Source organism: Mustela lutreola, chromosome 10 (assembly GCF_030435805.1).
Source record: "Mustela lutreola isolate mMusLut2 chromosome 10, mMusLut2.pri, whole genome shotgun sequence".
In the NCBI taxonomy this organism is placed as follows: Eukaryota; Metazoa; Chordata; class Mammalia; order Carnivora; family Mustelidae; genus Mustela; species Mustela lutreola.
Window position 1 is genome coordinate 29,741,200 of NC_081299.1, and position 17,201 is coordinate 29,758,400.

The following is a 17,201-nucleotide window of genomic DNA, read 5'->3' on the forward strand; positions in this document are numbered from 1 at the left end:
AAATAAAAATAAATGAGCAAAATTTTAAAAAAGAGAATTCCCTTTACAGTATGTTTCTTTAATCTCAAGAATTTTTTGTCTTTATATTACATAATTTCTTATAGTTAATTACTATCCAATGGATAAATATTACATATTTATATTTATGTATATATATCAGATATTGATAGACTATATGAAAATTAAAACATTTTTTAAAATGGCTAAGAATTCTACCCTAGACAATCCCAGCTTCCCCATAACTTCAATTACCATTTCTACATTATTAACTCTAGTTTTTTCTCCAACCCAGACTTCTGAATTCCAGACCCATAGATTTATACACACGCTCCCCACTTGAGAATCCCACATGATGCTTTAAAGGGACCTCTAATGCAACATGTACAAAACTATGTATATCATCCTCCTGAGTCTGGTCCTTGCCTGATAAAAACTTTCTTGGAATATGGCACAGAGAAAGAGTCGTATCTGAATCCTTCATCTCTCTTACCCTCCATACCTAATCCTTACCAAGTTCTGTTCATTTTATTTTGTTTTTTTAAATTTGGGTTTTTTTTTTTTTAAAGATTTATTTGACAGAGAGAGGGAACACAAGCAGGGGGAGAGGGAGAGGGAGAAGCAGGCTTCCCACAGATCAGGTAGCCCAATGCGGGCCTCAATCCCAGGACCCTGGGATCATGACCTGAGCCAAAGGCAGATGCTTAATGACTGAGCCACCCAGGCACCCAAATTTTATTATTTTCTTTTTTTTTTTTTTAATTTATTTATTTGACAGGCAGAGATCACAAGCAGACAGAGAGGCAGGCAGAGAAGGGGGAGCGGGAAGCAGGCTCTCTGCGGAGCAGAGAGCCCGATGCGGAGCTCCATCCCAGGACCCTGGAATCATGACCCAAGCCGAAGGCAGAGGCTTTAACCCACTGAGCCACCCAGGTGCCCCTGTTATTTTCTAATGTTAGTAACTTTCTTGGTAACCTCTACACCCAGGATGGGACTTGAACTCACATCCCTAGGATCAAGAGTCACATGCTCTTCCAAATGAGCCAGTTAATCACCAGTGTTCACTTTATCCTCTAAACTTTGCTTGCGTCGGTCTACTTCTCTCCATAGCTTGGAGATCATGTGTTTTAGTGGAATGGAGGGGCAGAAATTAGACTGATGTGAGTTGACACTTGGTGGATAGGAAGCATTTAGAAGGAGACAGCAAATACAGACAATTTCTTTGAAAACTTTAGGCAAAGAATCCTGGAAAATTTTGGAAGATGGTATCCTTTCCTTACACTCCCATCCCCTGCTTTAGCCCAACTATGCCCCTGGGTTAGGGAACCATTGGCACCAGTAAACAGAGCCTGAGAGACCTACTATGGAGCTTTCCCAGGAAGAACTGGCATAGGAACATCCGCAAGTGGGGATATGAAAGAATTCGTGTGTGCGGGGGAGGTGGGAGGTTCCTTGTAATATTATAAAACTAATACTACAAGGCATGCATCTGAACACATATAATAACCTCTACTGATTTCCATCCACCCCTGCTCTCCTCCAACCAGTTCTCAATATAGCAGATAGGAATCTTTTCAAATGTAAATCTGATCATACTTAAGCTCTTTTATTCCCACCTTACCCCCCACCCCCACCCCAAGTGGCTTCCCACTGCTCCAAAGATAAAGGTAGGGGTGACTGGGTGGTTCAGTTGGTTGAGCATCCGACTTTTTCTTTTTCTTTTTCTTTTTTTTAAGATTTTATTTGTTTATTTGACAGGGAGAGAGTAAGAGAGCACAAGCAGGGGAAGCAGCAGAGGGAGAGGGAGAAGCAGGGTCAATCCCAGGACCCTGGGATCATGACCTGAGCCAAAGGCAGTTTCTTAACTGACTGAGCCATCCAGGTGCCCCAGCATCAGACTATTGATTTCAGCTCAAGTCATGGTCTTGGGGTCTTGACATCAAGCCCTGGGTCGGGCTCTGTGCTGGGGGTGGAGCCTGCTTAGGATTCTCCCACTGCCCTGCTTCTGCACCTTCTCTCTCTCTAAAAAAATTAAAATTAAAAAACAAACATTCTCTTGAAGAAGAAGAAGCAGTAGCAGCAGCAGGGGGGAGAGGGAGGGGGAGGGAAGGAAGAAGAAGAAAATAAAGGTAAAAAATCTCAGCTGCCAATGAGGCATTACATGATCAGGCTCCTGCCTTCCTCATCAGTTTTTTCTCCCCAGCTCTCTGCATTCCTGCTTTGTACCACAGCCACTTGCGACTTCCTTTGATTCTTCAAACATGTTATGGTCTTCTTTATAACAAGTTACTGGACATGCTGTTCCCTGTGACTGAGATGTTCTCAACCTGTCTTTGCTTAGTTAATTCCTAGCTCAAATGTCACTATTTCAGGGAAGTCTCCATTACTCTCCAAGATCGGTTAAGATCTTGGTCTTGGTCTGTTGTATTGTCTCATAATATTCTGTCCTTTCCCTTCATAGTCCCTGTCACAGTTGGTTATTATATATTTGTCCTTGTGATGTTTTGATTGTCTGCCATCTCGAACAGGCTGGAAGCTCTAGGAGGACAGGAACCATGTCTCTTTTCATGCCACAGTAGTCTCAAGCATAATCGCATGGTGCCTGGTAATTAGTTATGTGTGTGTATGTGTGTGCATGTGAATGACTCATCAAGTAGACCTGTACTGCTGTGACCCCAGAAGGAGACCCCACATTGAGGGGCCATCAGAGCAGCCCATCTGCTTCCCTCAAGGATATCTCTCTGATTGGGCCACTGTCAACTGCAGCTTATAATAGGCTATACCACCTACTTGTTTGGTTTCTGAATCATCTGAATCCACCCTTATTCAGCAATGTGGACTATCAACTTTCAGGGACACAGAGAACAACCTCAAAATAATTACCATTTATGCATTGGACCAATATTTATTCTATGCCAACCCCCACTGTATTCAAGCACTGTGCTGGGATGGGGAAACACAGATGAATGAGGCTTGGCTATTATTCTCAAGGAATTTATAGTTTTGATGTACAGTCAAATATGTAAACAAATTATAACTTCCTGTTTTAAAACACTAATATTACAAGACACACTCAAAGTTTTAAAGGATCATAGGGAAGAAACTGATTATCAAAGTACTTAGCAAAACCTTAGCTGGAAAAAGTGCTGATAATGATGACATTTTTCAAACATTGTAAGCTCTGACTTTGGACCACTTTAGACCACAGAAAACAATTTACACATTAGACAAGCCCCTTAAAAAATAGTCATCACTAGGTTGCTTTTATGTCCTTGGCTTTTATTGAGAATAACAAGAAATATCTATATGAATTTTGCTTTTGCACTTGTTATTCAAATCTTCTTGATTGCTTTGTTATATCATTCACTGCTTCCTAATAAAGTCACATGAACAACTATCTTTAGAATTCACATTTTTAGCTATTGAAGAAATGTAAGGTCTGACTCCTCTGAGGCACTAATTCCTTTTAGATACCATCTGCTATTAAAAAAAAAAAAAGATGCCATATACTATGTTTTCATTTTTACCCTGGCAGCCAGGAGGCTCAGAACTGTCTCAAATTCAGTCACAGGTATATTTAACTTTAGGATAATTGTGATCTCTTTTTAGTTTGGCCCTAATATTCTGTTTCTAGCTTTCTAGTCTATTGTAAACCTTCCCTAGGTCCTTATGAAAAAGGGATAAAATAAATTTGATATCTGGTATATTCAGTTACTTTAGAATTATTTCTGCTAATTGTCAAAGATAAATACAGGGGTGCCTGCCTGGGGGGCTCAGTCAGTTAAGCAGCTGCCTTCAGCTGGGCTCCTGGTCCTGGGAGTCCTGGGATCCAGCCCATGTTAGGCTCCCTGCTCTATGTGGAGACTGCTGGTCTCTCTCCCCTCTATGTGGAGACTGCTGGTCTCTCTCCCTCTAGCTTTCCTGCATTCTCTCTCTCTCCAATAAAGAAATAAAATAAACTTAAAAAAAAAAAAAAAAAGTTGACCTGTGCTTGGATCATTGTAAAATCTTGAGAAACTGGGGAAGATACAGAAAAAAGCAATAGAAAAGGGAAGGAAAGAATAGGATTAAGGTAGTATGACCATATTTTCCAACTCAACTGTTGGGGCACATTGATCTGGCAAATGGCCTATTAGAAAAGAGTATCTGAAACTTGCACTGTACTGGAAACCTCCAGAGCTTTGCCGAAGCAGTCAGATCCCAGGAGGAATGGCCATTATTCAACATACATGCATAATTATAGAAAGGTTTTAACTTTTTTGGATCACAGATGCTTGGGTGATCAGTTGAAAGCATTTACCTGCTTCCCAGTAATTCATAAGCACATACAATTTCTGAAAGTGGAACCCTCCTGTAATCTGTGTATCTTCCCAGAATTTTTCAAAAGTATTTTACCGCTGTCACTGCTGTAAAGAATTCTCACAGATCCAAAGAAGCACTGAGCTGCTAGTCAGATGTGGGGACTGGCAAACCAGCTTAAGTACTTAACACTCTGACCATTCCAGGATGATTTAAGCCAGTGGGTTTTGTTTTTAACGACCGTGAGTAGCAGACCGCTTTGATGAGCTTCTGAAGATATGGGTCATCTATCCTAAGATACATACACACAATTTCATGGGGTTGGTGAACTTCCTAAAGCCCATACTCAGATCTGAAGACTTCCCTGGACTCGGGAGTGCCCTTGAAGACCTTTCAGAATGCCCCTCTCTTCCATCCAGGAAACTACAGCGGCCTAGATGGAAGGAGGTTTGCCGGACGGGAGACACGCGACCCCCGCGCCCTCTCGACCGGCCTCTCTGAGCTCACCCCTCCCCCACGCCCCTGCCGCGCAGGTGCGAAAACCTAAGGGGCCAGCCCGGCGCGACGGCTCGAAAAACTGGGGGACAGGGGTGGGGTGGGGGGAGGGGGATAATGGGACCCCGGGAGGGGAGGAGCGGGGGTGGGGGCCTTCCCGAAGTTGCCTGGCGACCGAGCTCTCCGCCCAGACCGTGCCATTTCCTCAGTGGGGGGCGCGGCGGGCCAGAGTGTAGCAGACGGGCCTCCCAGAACGGCCTTCTTCCGGCTTCTCCCCCTCTGCCGGGCGGTGGCCAGGGCCCGTGACGTCACAGGAGGCGGGGCCAGCGTCGCTGCCGGGTGCTGGAGGCGCCATTGGAGCCGGCTTGGCTTGCGAGCTCCGCTGAGGAGCCGGAGGTTGGGCCGCAGTTACCTCCGCGTCCGCTCCTGGTTCCTGGCCCGTCAGCGGCATGGCGTGCGGGGCTACGTTGAAGCGGCCCATGGAGTTCGAGGCGGCGCTGCTGAGCCCTGGTTCCCCGAAGCGGCGGCGCTGCGCCCCTCTGCCTGGCCCCACTCCGGGCCTCAGGCCCCCGGACGCTGAGCCGCCGCCGCTTCTCCAGACGCAGACCCCACCGCCGACTCTGCAGCAGCCCGCCCCACCCGGCAGCGAGCGGCGCCTTCCAACACCGGGTAACCTATGCTGCGGGCTTGGCAGGAAGCCAGGCCCAGGCATTTTGGGGGGTGGGGGTGGGGCGGCTATGGGCGCTAGGCTGATTCACCCACAGACCCCTTCTTTGCCCTGAGAAACGGGAACTGGGGTGCCGCTGGGCCGTGTCGCTTCCGGGGATGGGAGACATCCGGGAGGGATGGTGGGGCTCCAGTGTCCGTTTTCGATTTTCCTGGAGCTGGAGAGACCGGAGGGGTGGGCAGCAAGAGGAAGATGGGAATATCCCTGGCCGCTCGGGGCCCTTTCCGTGCGTGAAGCCCCTCCTGCCTCCGCTGCCCGGGCCTGCACAGAGCCGCCCAGCAGATCCAGTGGGCCATGGAAAATGGGATTCTACTCACGAACCCGGCCTTGAGGGTGGGGGTTGGGGGCGGGTTCTTGGGAAGGGACCTGAGTGCGTGCTGTTCTCTGTACTGTAGCTTGCAGGGGGACCTGCTTTTCAGAAGTCTTTAGGGACCAGAGGCCGTCGCAGAAGTCATAGAATCCGATTTCAGCCTATTTCTAAGGGACTGGCCATGTTCTTTTATTGATACTGAATCTTAATATGGCTATTGTCTTGTACCATATATGGCTCGATATCGGTAGCTCGTTAGCTAGAATTTATTTGAGAATCCTTAAACATTACAGAGGTTCCGGAAGCAGGACTTCAAGTATCCGTAAGAGTCTTTCAGTAAGGATTACATGCTGGTCAAGGAAAGGGGAGAGCTAGTGTGACTGTAAAGTTAGGACACCCCCCCCCCCCAACCATTGTGCAGGAATTGAAGGGAGAGGGCATCAGAATTAGTATGTAGCAGTTTTAAAGGGCTCCTGGAGATGGGGGAGGGTCCTCAAAACTGGACTTCGTCAAGTTATTTCTTTGTGTGCGTTTTCCTCTTGCTCAAGTGTAAGTGAAACCTTAGGACTGCCTTAAAATGATTCTTTTCCTCATCCCTTTTCAGTTACCAGTGTCTTTGGGCTTTATTTCCTCTTTCCTCTGCATATCCATAATGCAGATTGCAGGCCCTCGTACTCACACCAAAATTCCTGCAGTTGCCAGCCAAGCCCTCACAGACACTCTTTCTCCAGTTCACCTCTATTCATTCTTTTAGTAGAAGGATTTATCAGCTGTAACCCTATGACTTACTTAGCCTTTTACACATTTTTTTCCCCCAAACAATGCTTTTGCTGCTCTTTCCCCAAACCCACCCGGGTGTGCCTATTATCCTTGCTTTCCACCATGATGTTTCCCCCCTTGTATTTGCTAATCCAAAAACAATCATTTTTGCAAATCTCCCATCCATTACGTGACTAACCCTACCCCGTAAGGAACTCTGTTCTACTTTAAATTCCCTGACCACTTAATGTTGCAAAGCCTTATGTACTGAATGAGATAATGTTTGCAAAAATTTTTTGTAAAGAGCCCTTCAAAAGCAGGGGACAGCACCTGGATGGCCCAGTCAGTTAAGTATCAGGGTCTTGATCCCAAGGTCCTGAGTTCAAATTGTACGTTGAGCTCCATATTGGGCATGGAGCCTACTTAGAAAAGAAAAGCAGGGGACAAAATGCCTACTTGACGTGATATTTTTTCTTTTGCTGTTCCTACAGATAGCAAGGATAGTCATATAATCTTTCTGGATCTCTGTTATGCAAAATAGAATTAATACTTGACTTCTCCATCTTGATGGATTTTATGCACGTTTTATTTCTTCCAGTATACCCTGTAGACTAATTCTGTTATAGTTCACATTACAGCACATGTTTAATAAATGAGTGTTGAATGTATTTGGAAGCCTCAATATTGCGGAGTGCAATAATGGGAGTCACTATTTTTTTATTTTAAATTTTAATTTTCTTTTTCTTTTTTTTTTTTTTTTAAGATTTTATTTATTTATTTGACAGAGAGAGATTATAAGTAGGCAGAGAGAGAGAGGAGGAAGCAGGCTCCCTGCTGAGCCGAGAGCCCGATGCAGGACTCGATCCCAGGACCCTGAGATCATGACCTGAGCCAAAGGCAGCGGCTTAACCCACTGAGCCACCCAGGCGCCCTTAAATTTTAATTTTCTCATAGATCATGCAAACTACCTTCTTGGTCGTTTATATTAAAATATTTTATTTAAAATACTCATTTGTAAAGACTGATCAGTTAACCTCCTTAATGCTTGTTGGAATATGGTTCTGTAAGAAAGAAACAAAGTATGAATGATTGATTATAAGATGCTTTGGCTTAAGTGAAAAATGTCTTCTTGATTAAAAAGGAAGAATGGAAGAGGAAATGTTAGTTGCTTTACAAATAGAAAGAATAAAGCTAACTAACAGAAAAGTGAATTTAAAAATCTGTGACTTCATTTTATAACAATTGTTATCTCAAAGGTCATAAAGGTTTCTCAGAAATGGCCAAGAAACTGTTTTTACTTTAAAAAAAAGATATGTGTCATAGCACTTTTTTGGGGAAAGGCATATAAAATTAAGCCTTTTATTTATTTTTTAAAAAGATTTTTTTAATTTAATTGACACACAGAAATCACAAGTATGTGGGGGGGGGGGGGCAGGCTTCCCACCAAGCAGAGAGCCAGACATGGGACTCAATCCCAGGACCCTGAGATCATGACCTGAGCTGAAGGCAGAGGCTTAACCCACTGAGCCACCCAGGTGCCCCCAAATTAAGCCTTTTATTGCTTAAATGAGCTAAGTTGATACTAGGCATAAGAGGGTGTTGCTGACTGAGGCAGATGTTTGTAAACATGTGTGAGTCCAGGTGCAAAGCAATTAATTGATCATGACTTGAGGCTTGAGGATTAACATCCATACTGAGGTAGCATTTTAGCTAGCTCTTGAATGACGGCGAAGGAATAAAGACAGCCACATTTCAAGCGAAAGAAAACTGTATGAGCAAAGCAATGAAAATGCACAAATAAAGGATAATGTAACTGGGCTATAAGGGGAGATGGAACTGGAAACAATTTGGGCCAAGCCTTGGAAGGCATGGGATGCCATGTTGAAGAGTTTAAATTTTTTAAAGATTTTATTTATTTATTTGAGAGAGCACAAGTCCAGGAGAGAGGAGAGGGAGAAGCAGACTCCCTGCTGAGCATGCAGCCCAATGCTGGGCGGGAGTGGGGGGCAGTCCCAGGACCCTGGAATCATGACCTGAGCAGAAGGCAGACGCTTAACTGAGTCACTGAGGCACCCAGGCTCCCCAAAGAGTTTGAATTTTGGAAGAAAAGAAAATGTGAATTTTGTTCTGTAACAGTTAGGAACCATCGTAGAATTTTGAGGACAGGCTTAGTCAGATATAACCCAGAAGCACAGTGTCAAATAATAATGAGATGCAAAGACTAAAGTTATTATCCACTGTTAAAAAGAAATGTACATTTTTGTTTTATTTTGTTTTTTAAGTGGCCTTCTTGGAGAGAGGATCACATCTACTTCCTTATTTTTCTACTGTGCATGCCATATTTAGATTCTTGGACTTGCTTGTCCTTTAACCAGCCTAAAAGTTGTATCTTTCCATTTGTTCACTTTGCCATACAGGAGGCAGAGGTTTATCAAAGACCTTCTGTTCTCATGAGCGTTGTCCTCATACTTGTCCTTTCTTGTTTAAAATCTTTGCAGTTCTGTACATCCTTGTATTGAATCTGGCAAGTATGTGCTTGGAGAATAATACTTTTTTAAAGATGAAGTGAAGCCTTCATAAGTTCAGGGATCTTAAAATATGAACTTCATAGCATTTTTAAGGGAAAGCTTTGCTAATCCTACATCATTTATGTATTTGGGCTGAGTGTTAGAAAATTTAGTTATGTGTGGAGATACTGTGAGTTTATCATTTCCTAGGCTCTCCTGTCACTTGTTTTCAAAGCTTCATTGGGTAGGCAGTTAACATTTATATTGAAGAAGTAGGCTGAAGATCCTGAATGACTTTCTAAGGTCATAGTCACACAGCTAGGAAGAAGCAGAATGGCATTATTAACACTCAACCCCATAAAAAATTACAATTATAGCACAGTATACATTAGAATAATGTGAGTGGGGTCGTGATATGGTTTTCTGGGTTTTATTTTTGATAAGGAGGCTTTATCATCTGGAAAGTGGATGCATATTCTCCCACAAAAATAAAAAACTTGAAAACCACATCCTTTCAGACAGCGTTGGCTCTAGGAATGTACTTCAAAGTGAATTTGTGTGTCCTGGACTCCCTTCAATAGCGTTAGTAAATTTGGTTTATGACTACTTTGACTCAGAATAGTAATCCGAGTCCTATCAAGTAGTGCCTCTCGGTAGGATCAGAAAGTTCTTTTCTAAGCCCTGATCATTGGGTCCAAGCAATAAATCTCCGGTTTTCCCATGGTCCATGTCTAGGAGACAACCATATTGTGGTTTTCTACTGTCTTCTCCCCCAAAGATCTTGAGTCCCAAATGGGACACGAGCTTCATTTTTAGAAGGCCTTGGGTGGTAGGAGAATCACCCCAATATACTAGTTTGCAGAATTGTGCAGCTTAACACAAATCAAAAATAGCTCTTGATTAGGTGAAAGATGGGTTTTTTGTTTTGCTGTAAATTGCACTCATTAATCCTAAAACAGACTGCAGATCAGGTCTTCATTGTCACAGGAAAACAAGCAAAGGGAACTGTCTGAAGGGCTTATGCTAGAACAGCTGTTCTTCCATGTATTGTTGAAATAGCACTAAGAGAGAACACTTTGGAGTTATAGGAGGAGTGCTTTATTCAGTATAAATACTTTTCTTGCTAATATTAATGTGGGGGAAGGGACAGGAAGTTTGAAGAACAATAAAATGAATGCTCAAATGTGTTTCTTTTTTTATTAGAACAAATTTTTCAGAACATAAAACAAGAATATAGTCGTTATCAGAGGTGGAGACATTTAGAAGTAGTTCTTAACCAGAGTGAAGCTTGTACTTCGGAAAGTCAGCCTCATTCCTCAGCACTCACGGCACCTAGTTCTCCAGGTAAGCAAACATTAGTGTGGACAGACCGCCCATTTAAAGTGTGTAAATGGTACACTTGTTGTGATGAACCTTGGCTGTTATATGTAAGTGATTAATCACTAAATTCTACACCTGAAACTAATATTAAAGTGTACGTTAACTAACTGGAATTTAGATAAAAAAATTGAAGTTTGTAAATGGTTCTTAAAATGATAGTTTCCTAATCCAGAACTGATTTCATCTAAAATGATAAAATTGGTAAAATGTATGCATTGTATTACTACTTATACTTTTTTTTTTTAAGATTTTTTGTCTGACAGATCACAAGTAGGCAGAGAGGCAGGCAGAGAGAGGGGGAGGGAAGCAGGCTCCCTGCTGAGCAGAGATTCCCTATGCAGGGCTTGATCCCAGGACGCCAAGACCATGACCTAGCCAAAGGCAGAGGCCTAACCCACTGAGCCACCCAGATGCCCCTTATAAATACATTTGAAACCACAGAGTCATGGGGGGGGGGGGGTTGTTTAAGATTTTATTTATTTGACACAGAGAGAGCACAAGTAGGCAGAATAGGAGGGGAAGCAGGCTCCCTGTTGAGCAGAGAACCTAATGCAGGGCTTGATCCCAGGATCCTGGGATCATGACCTGAGCTGAAGGCAGAGGCTTAATGCACTGAGCCACCTAGACCCCTCAGAAAAAAAACCTTAGATTCATTTGATTTGACTTCCATCCACCCAGTGCAGAAGTACCCTCTGTAACTGCAGTGTCTAATATCTTAGCCATTAGATTAGCTATATGTAGCTATTAAAGTTAATTAAAATTTAATGAAAAAAATTTTTTAAAGATTTTGTTTATTTATTTGACAGATAAAGATCACAAGCAGGCAGAGAGGCAGGCAGAGAGAGAGGAGGAAGCAGGCTCCCGCTGAGCAGAGAGCCCGATGCGGGGCTCGATCCCAGGACCCTGAGACCATGACCCGAGCTGAAGGCAGAGGCTTTAACCCACTGAGCCACCCAGGCGCCCCAAGATTTAATGAAATTTTAACATTTTGTTTCTTGAATGCAGTAGCCACATTTCAAGTGCTTAGTAGTCACATGTAGTTCTATTAACTATAGGACATTTCCATCATTGCATACATTTGTGTGACAGCAGCTCTGTAACATTGACAGGTGGTCAGAGAGGATGTGCTCAAAAATAGAATCTCAGGGTTGGAGGGAATCTTCATGGCCACATAGTTTAGCCACCAGTCTTGCTTGCAATATCCCTGCAAATAGTCAAGAGTGCAAGTGCGAAAGAGTCAAGTGTACAAACATCTCCATTGGTGGTGAACTCTGTCCTTTAACAGTAGTTTATTTCCTTACAAACTATTCTACTTTTTAATAGTTCTGAGAGTTAAAAATTACCTTGATTAAAAACTGTCTCCTGGGGGCGCCTGGGTGACTCAGTGGGTTAAAGCCTCTACATTCAGTTCAGGTCATGATCTCAGGGTCCTGGGATCGAGCCTCGCATCGGGATCTCTGCTCAGCGGGGAGCCTGCTTCCCTTCCTCTCTCTCTGCCTGCCTCTCTGACTACTTGTGATCTCTCTCTCTGTCAAATAAATAAATAAAATCTTTTTAAAAAAAATAAATAAAATGATGCATTTTATGTGAATTTCACCATGATTTTTTTTTTTAAGATTTTATTTATTTGACAGAGATCACAAGTAGGCAGAGAGAGAGGGGGAAGCAGGCTCCCTGCTGAGCAGAGAGCCCGATTCGGGGCTCGATCCCAGGACCCTGGGATCATGACCTGAGCCAAAGGCAGAGGCTTTAACCCACTGAGCCACCCAGGCGCCCCCAAATGATATTTTTTTAAGATTTTATTTATTTACTTGAGAAAGTGAGTGAGAAAAAGCACAAGCTGGTCTTTCCTTAATATTCTTTTGCGATTCTAGTATTAGAATTTTGAAGAATATGTAATGGATGCAGAGAAACAATACAGTGATTACTGGGTAGAACTTTTGGTTAGGTTTCATTGTAAAGAAGAAATCTAGGTTTAAGTTAAGAATTACTTGTTTCAGAGTGCTAAATGGTTTACTGATTAATCGGGCTGAAGAAACGGAATCTAGGCTGAGCTTTGATCAACACACTCAGCTTTGAGAAACAACTGGGCTACCAAAGGAGCTGCTACTATTTTTCTCATGATCAGGAAGCAGATTTCCATGTTTTCTAGCATTCCATTGAGTATTTTGGTTTCTAACTACTATTTTAAAAACATTTTACTCTTCTTTTCCTAGATTTGAAAGGGATCAAGGATGAGATATGTAGGGGCATCTGGGTGGCTTAGTCCTTAAGCATCTGCTTTTGGCTCAGGTCATGGTCCTGGGGTGCTGGGATCAAGCCCCACATTGGGCTCCCTGCTCTGCGGGAGGCCTGCTTTTCTCTCTCCCACTCCCCCTGTTTATATCTCCTCTCTCTGTGTCAAATAAATAAATAAACAAAATCTTAAAAAAAAAAAAAAAAGAGGATGAGGTATGTAGGGCCTAATTGTCTCCTTCATTCATACTTCAGTGACATTGCTAATAGTTTGTTATATAGGACGAGTTACTTGGTCTCCTAAGCATCAGACTTCTAAGCATTTCTTATCAGAATCACCTGTGGAAGTTAAAAGATAGCCAGGCCCTAACCTAGAATTAAATCAGAATGTGTGTCATGTTTTGTGACTTCTACTTCTACCGATAATTATGATGCACCTCAGCTAAACATAGGTATAGATAATCACCAAGGATTTGGGTAGCTCTGAATTACTTTCTCTAATCCAGACTAGAGGCTTTATATCAACTTACTTTTTGTTCTTGTTCTTTACCAAATGAGCATTGAGTATGGACTCACATTGTTATGGCATCAGAACTGTTTTTCTGTATGCGGATCAGCTAGCACACCTGGATAAACATTTTTCCTCCTACTTCTCAATTTACCTTTGGCCTGACTTTGTAAAACTAGCGGCAGAAGCTCAGCAATTTTGTGAAAAACACCATGTAGAGTTGTGAAGAATACCATTTTTCTGAACAGTTTTTGTATCCTAGGACTGTTAACATAAAGTTATTAATTCTGAACCTTAGAACTATAATGTATTATTTAAACTGTGTTTGTTGGGGTGCCTGGGTGGCTCAGTGGGTTAAAGCCTCTGCCTTCGGCTCAGGTCATGATCCCAGGGTCCTGGGATCGAGCCCCACATCGGACTCTGCTCGGCGGGGAGCCTGCTTCCTCCTCTCTCTCACTCTCTGCCTGCCTCTCTGCCTACTTGTGATCTCTGTCTGTCAAATAAATAAAATCTTTAAACTGGGTTTGTTTTGGGGTTCCTGGCTAGCTCATCAGGTAGAAACATGTGACTTTTAATCTTGGGGCTGTGAGTTTGAGCCTCACATGGGATGTAGAGATAACTTAAAATCTTTTAACAAAAACAAAATTAGATTTGTTTTTTGACTAGGTTCCTCCTGGATGAAGAAGGACCAGCCCACCTTTACCCTCCGACAAGTTGGAATAATATGTGAGCGTCTCTTAAAAGACTATGAAGATAAAATTCGGGAGGAGTATGAGCAAATCCTCAATACCAAACTAGCAGGTAGGCTGAGGCAGTGGTTGTACCATTGTTTGTTCATAAGGTTCGGTAAATAATAAGGTTCAGTCAGATGGTAACTTAGAAAAAGCAAGACTTCATGCAGGAAACGTTTAATGAGTTGTGAATAGTCAAGTTACTTTGTGATTTATATAGGGAAGGAAATTTCATATACATTTCTGAAACAAGATAAACCAGGCTTTTCTTTTGACATTTTTCCATATGAATAAAGGCAGTGAGTGGTTTATTTGGGCTAACCTCCCAGCCCCTGGTTGGGAGTGGGGTATAGTCAACATGATCAGACTTCCTGGTGGCAGTCACTTTGTAGATGTGGGAAATCTGGCACTCTGTGATTTGGAGGTACATTAGTTTGGAAAGCACAGTTCAGGTTTGAACAAAGGGAGTTGACAGTGATGTCAACAAGTAGAGCCTTTTGTGAAAGGAAGAGATCTGAATCAGGAATAGAAAGTAGTACCCATTTAGTGAAAGGGGACCATGTTGGGATCAGAAAGGTTTTAGATAACAACTTCTTCCCGTAACAGTATTATTTCCTAATCTGGTGACCCATACCACATGGCTCTGCAGAATGTTGGAAAGTCTGCTTTAAATTGAGAACTTTTTGTTTCGTAGTAGTTACACGCATTTCTTTATAGTCGAACTTCTTTGATCCTTTAATATACTTAATAATGTGTATTAAAACAAGAAGCTCCTGTATATCATTTCCCCTCTCCTAACTCCATTCCCAGAATTGTTCAGTTAGCTCTAAGTCATGCCTCTGTTCATGAATGTCAGACTACCTTCTTTTTTACAGAGTTTCCCTGTGGAAGGTAATTCTCTGGGACTGTTTGCAATTAGGTAGTATGAAATTTTCTCTTCTTTCTAGCTATCCCACTTCTTTCTTTCAACGTTTTGAGATTTATAGCAAGGACAGAATGCAGAAAAGAGCTTCAAGCTTCATGTCTTACAGAGTTCCTAAAGTTTGTTGACTTTGTAGTACTGAGCCAGTCTGTCTGTCTTGAGAATCCTCTTGAGAATCATTTTATAGGAGTTATAGCAGGGGCAGAATTAGGAAAATGTGATGTTATAGAGGATCAGTGACCAAATCTAGGAGCTAGGGATTTGGCTCTAGGATCTAAAAGGAAGTAACAGATCTCAGAGCAGCTGTTAACAAGGAGGGTCTGAGAGCGGATAATTCAAACAGGGGAGCTAGATGTGATCCTGACTTGATTCTTGAAAAACTGAGGGGAAGTTCTAGGGATGGTACATACTGTCTTTACCCCTTACAGAACAATATGAATCTTTTGTGAAATTCACACATGATCAGATTATGCGACGATATGGGACAAGGCCAACAAGCTGTAAGTATTGCCAAGTTTTTTTTAATTTTCCAACTTCCAAGAGCAAGGTATTGACACTGAACACCTTGTATCCTGAGAGCAAAAAACCCCTGTGAAGTAAAATAATAGCTAACATTTTTTTAAAAAAGCATGCCCAGCATTGTGCTAAGCCCATTAAATCCTCGTGAAGTTTATTTAATCTACAGTAACCTTGTGAGGGAGGAACTGTTATTAGCCCCATTTTATAGGTAAGGATGGTACTTAAAGAAGTTATATAATTTGTCCAAGCTCCTAAAGCTAGGAGTTCAGTAGGACTGAAACCTAGGTAGTCTGACTGCAATACCAATTTGTTTGTTACCTGGCTTTTCCTCCAGAAAGGTAGTTTCAATTATTAATTTATGAAAGCTGCTTTCTTAAGCTAGCTTATCAAGTGTGTGGTCAGAATTTCTTAATTCTGGACATCTTAGAACTACTACTACTCAAAACATAGAGTAATAACTAGCTGTATATCTAAACTGAAACTAAAAACTTAAGTGTTGACTTACATTCTCTGTGTTGTTTTTCACATATCCCATTGGTTAATATTTTTAGTATTCTTAAACTCTTTTTTCCCCCCTAATTTATAGATGTGTCCTGAAGCTTTCTTGCATATCTGGTACCAGGTTTGACCTCAAGAGATGGCTGCTGTACACTTTTTGCAACTGGTTTGATATCACATTTCAGCTCCAACTTTGCATCCTGAGAACACTTAAACGTTTCTGCAGGTCCATTTTATACAACTTGAAAGACCTTAAAACTTTCTGGTTGCCACAAGCATATCTTTCTTTTCTGCTCATCCAATAAACAGCTGTGCCCTACTGTGATGGTTTTTCCAAACAAAAGTACCTGGAGCAGCAGTTTAGCAAAATATGCCCTCAGTGGCACTCAACAAATGGAGTTTCCCCAAGCACAGTTCTGTAAGAAGTGTGTGTGAGAGTGTGTGTATATGTATGTGTGTGTGTGTTTTAAGTTATTATTTGTGTTGTGCAAATTTTTTTGATCTTGGGGATTCTGGCTGTGAATTTGATGCACGACAATTATGGTTAAAAACATTTGCTTGGTCTACAGAAGATCATTAATGTTTTGTGACCATATAAGTTGTAACGGTGGATTGTTTTATGTTGTAGGTATTATTGTTAAATACAGGGACTGTTTCCAGGCACAGAATATGAATCATAAGTTAGGATGGACATTAGATGTGATTATGACAATATAGCAAAGGTCTGTGGTCCTAGGTCTACAAATGCTTGGTGAGGAATTAGGACAAACTGGAGACGGGCCATTTGACACATGGACTCTGCCTAGCCGTGTTGAAAAATACTTTGACTCCAAGCCTTAAAATACCCACGTGGAGTCTGTGCTCACCTCATTCACACAGAGAGCTCCCAGGACACTGAACCTCTAGAAAGAAAAGGTCTCCCTGGAGCAGGAGCATCAGGGTTTGCTTGGGAGCACAACACAGGTGAGCGTGGGGCTGGGCCAGCCCCTGGTGGCACTGCTACTTGGGAGGAGCCACTTCGCCTTTTATCGGTTATTAAAAGCAGAATTTGGATCCTTTGGTCGGGCTCCCCCAAATTCTTTTTAAGAAGTGACCATGTTCAACTGCTTGAGCTTTGTTTTGGCAACCCCCTGCCCAAAGTTGCTTACAGACTGTTCTTCACCTTGTTCCAAGGCTGTGGAACAGAAAGTAGCCTCTGTTTTGAGGAGGTGGAAGTTAAGTATACATTTATTTTTTACTGTGACTTGTTCAGGACCACATTTTACAAAATGCCTTGTTTCCTTTATTATTGTTTCTGGAAAGGAAAGTTCTATT

The 17,201-nt window shown here is 42.3% G+C and overlaps 1 protein-coding gene across 1 annotated transcript; it reads left to right on the forward strand.

Moving 5' to 3' along the window:
* The first annotated feature begins 5,095 nt into the window (after positions 1-5,095).
* AKIRIN1 (akirin 1) lies at positions 5,096-16,159 on the forward strand. Its single transcript, XM_059136379.1, has 5 exons — positions 5,096-5,460; positions 10,298-10,438; positions 13,884-14,018; positions 15,299-15,370; positions 15,976-16,159. Exons 1-5 carry the CDS (start codon positions 5,241-5,243, stop codon positions 15,984-15,986), a joined length of 579 nt encoding a protein of 192 aa, XP_058992362.1. The 5' UTR covers positions 5,096-5,240; the 3' UTR covers positions 15,987-16,159.
* The last annotated feature ends 1,042 nt before the right edge of the window (positions 16,160-17,201 follow it).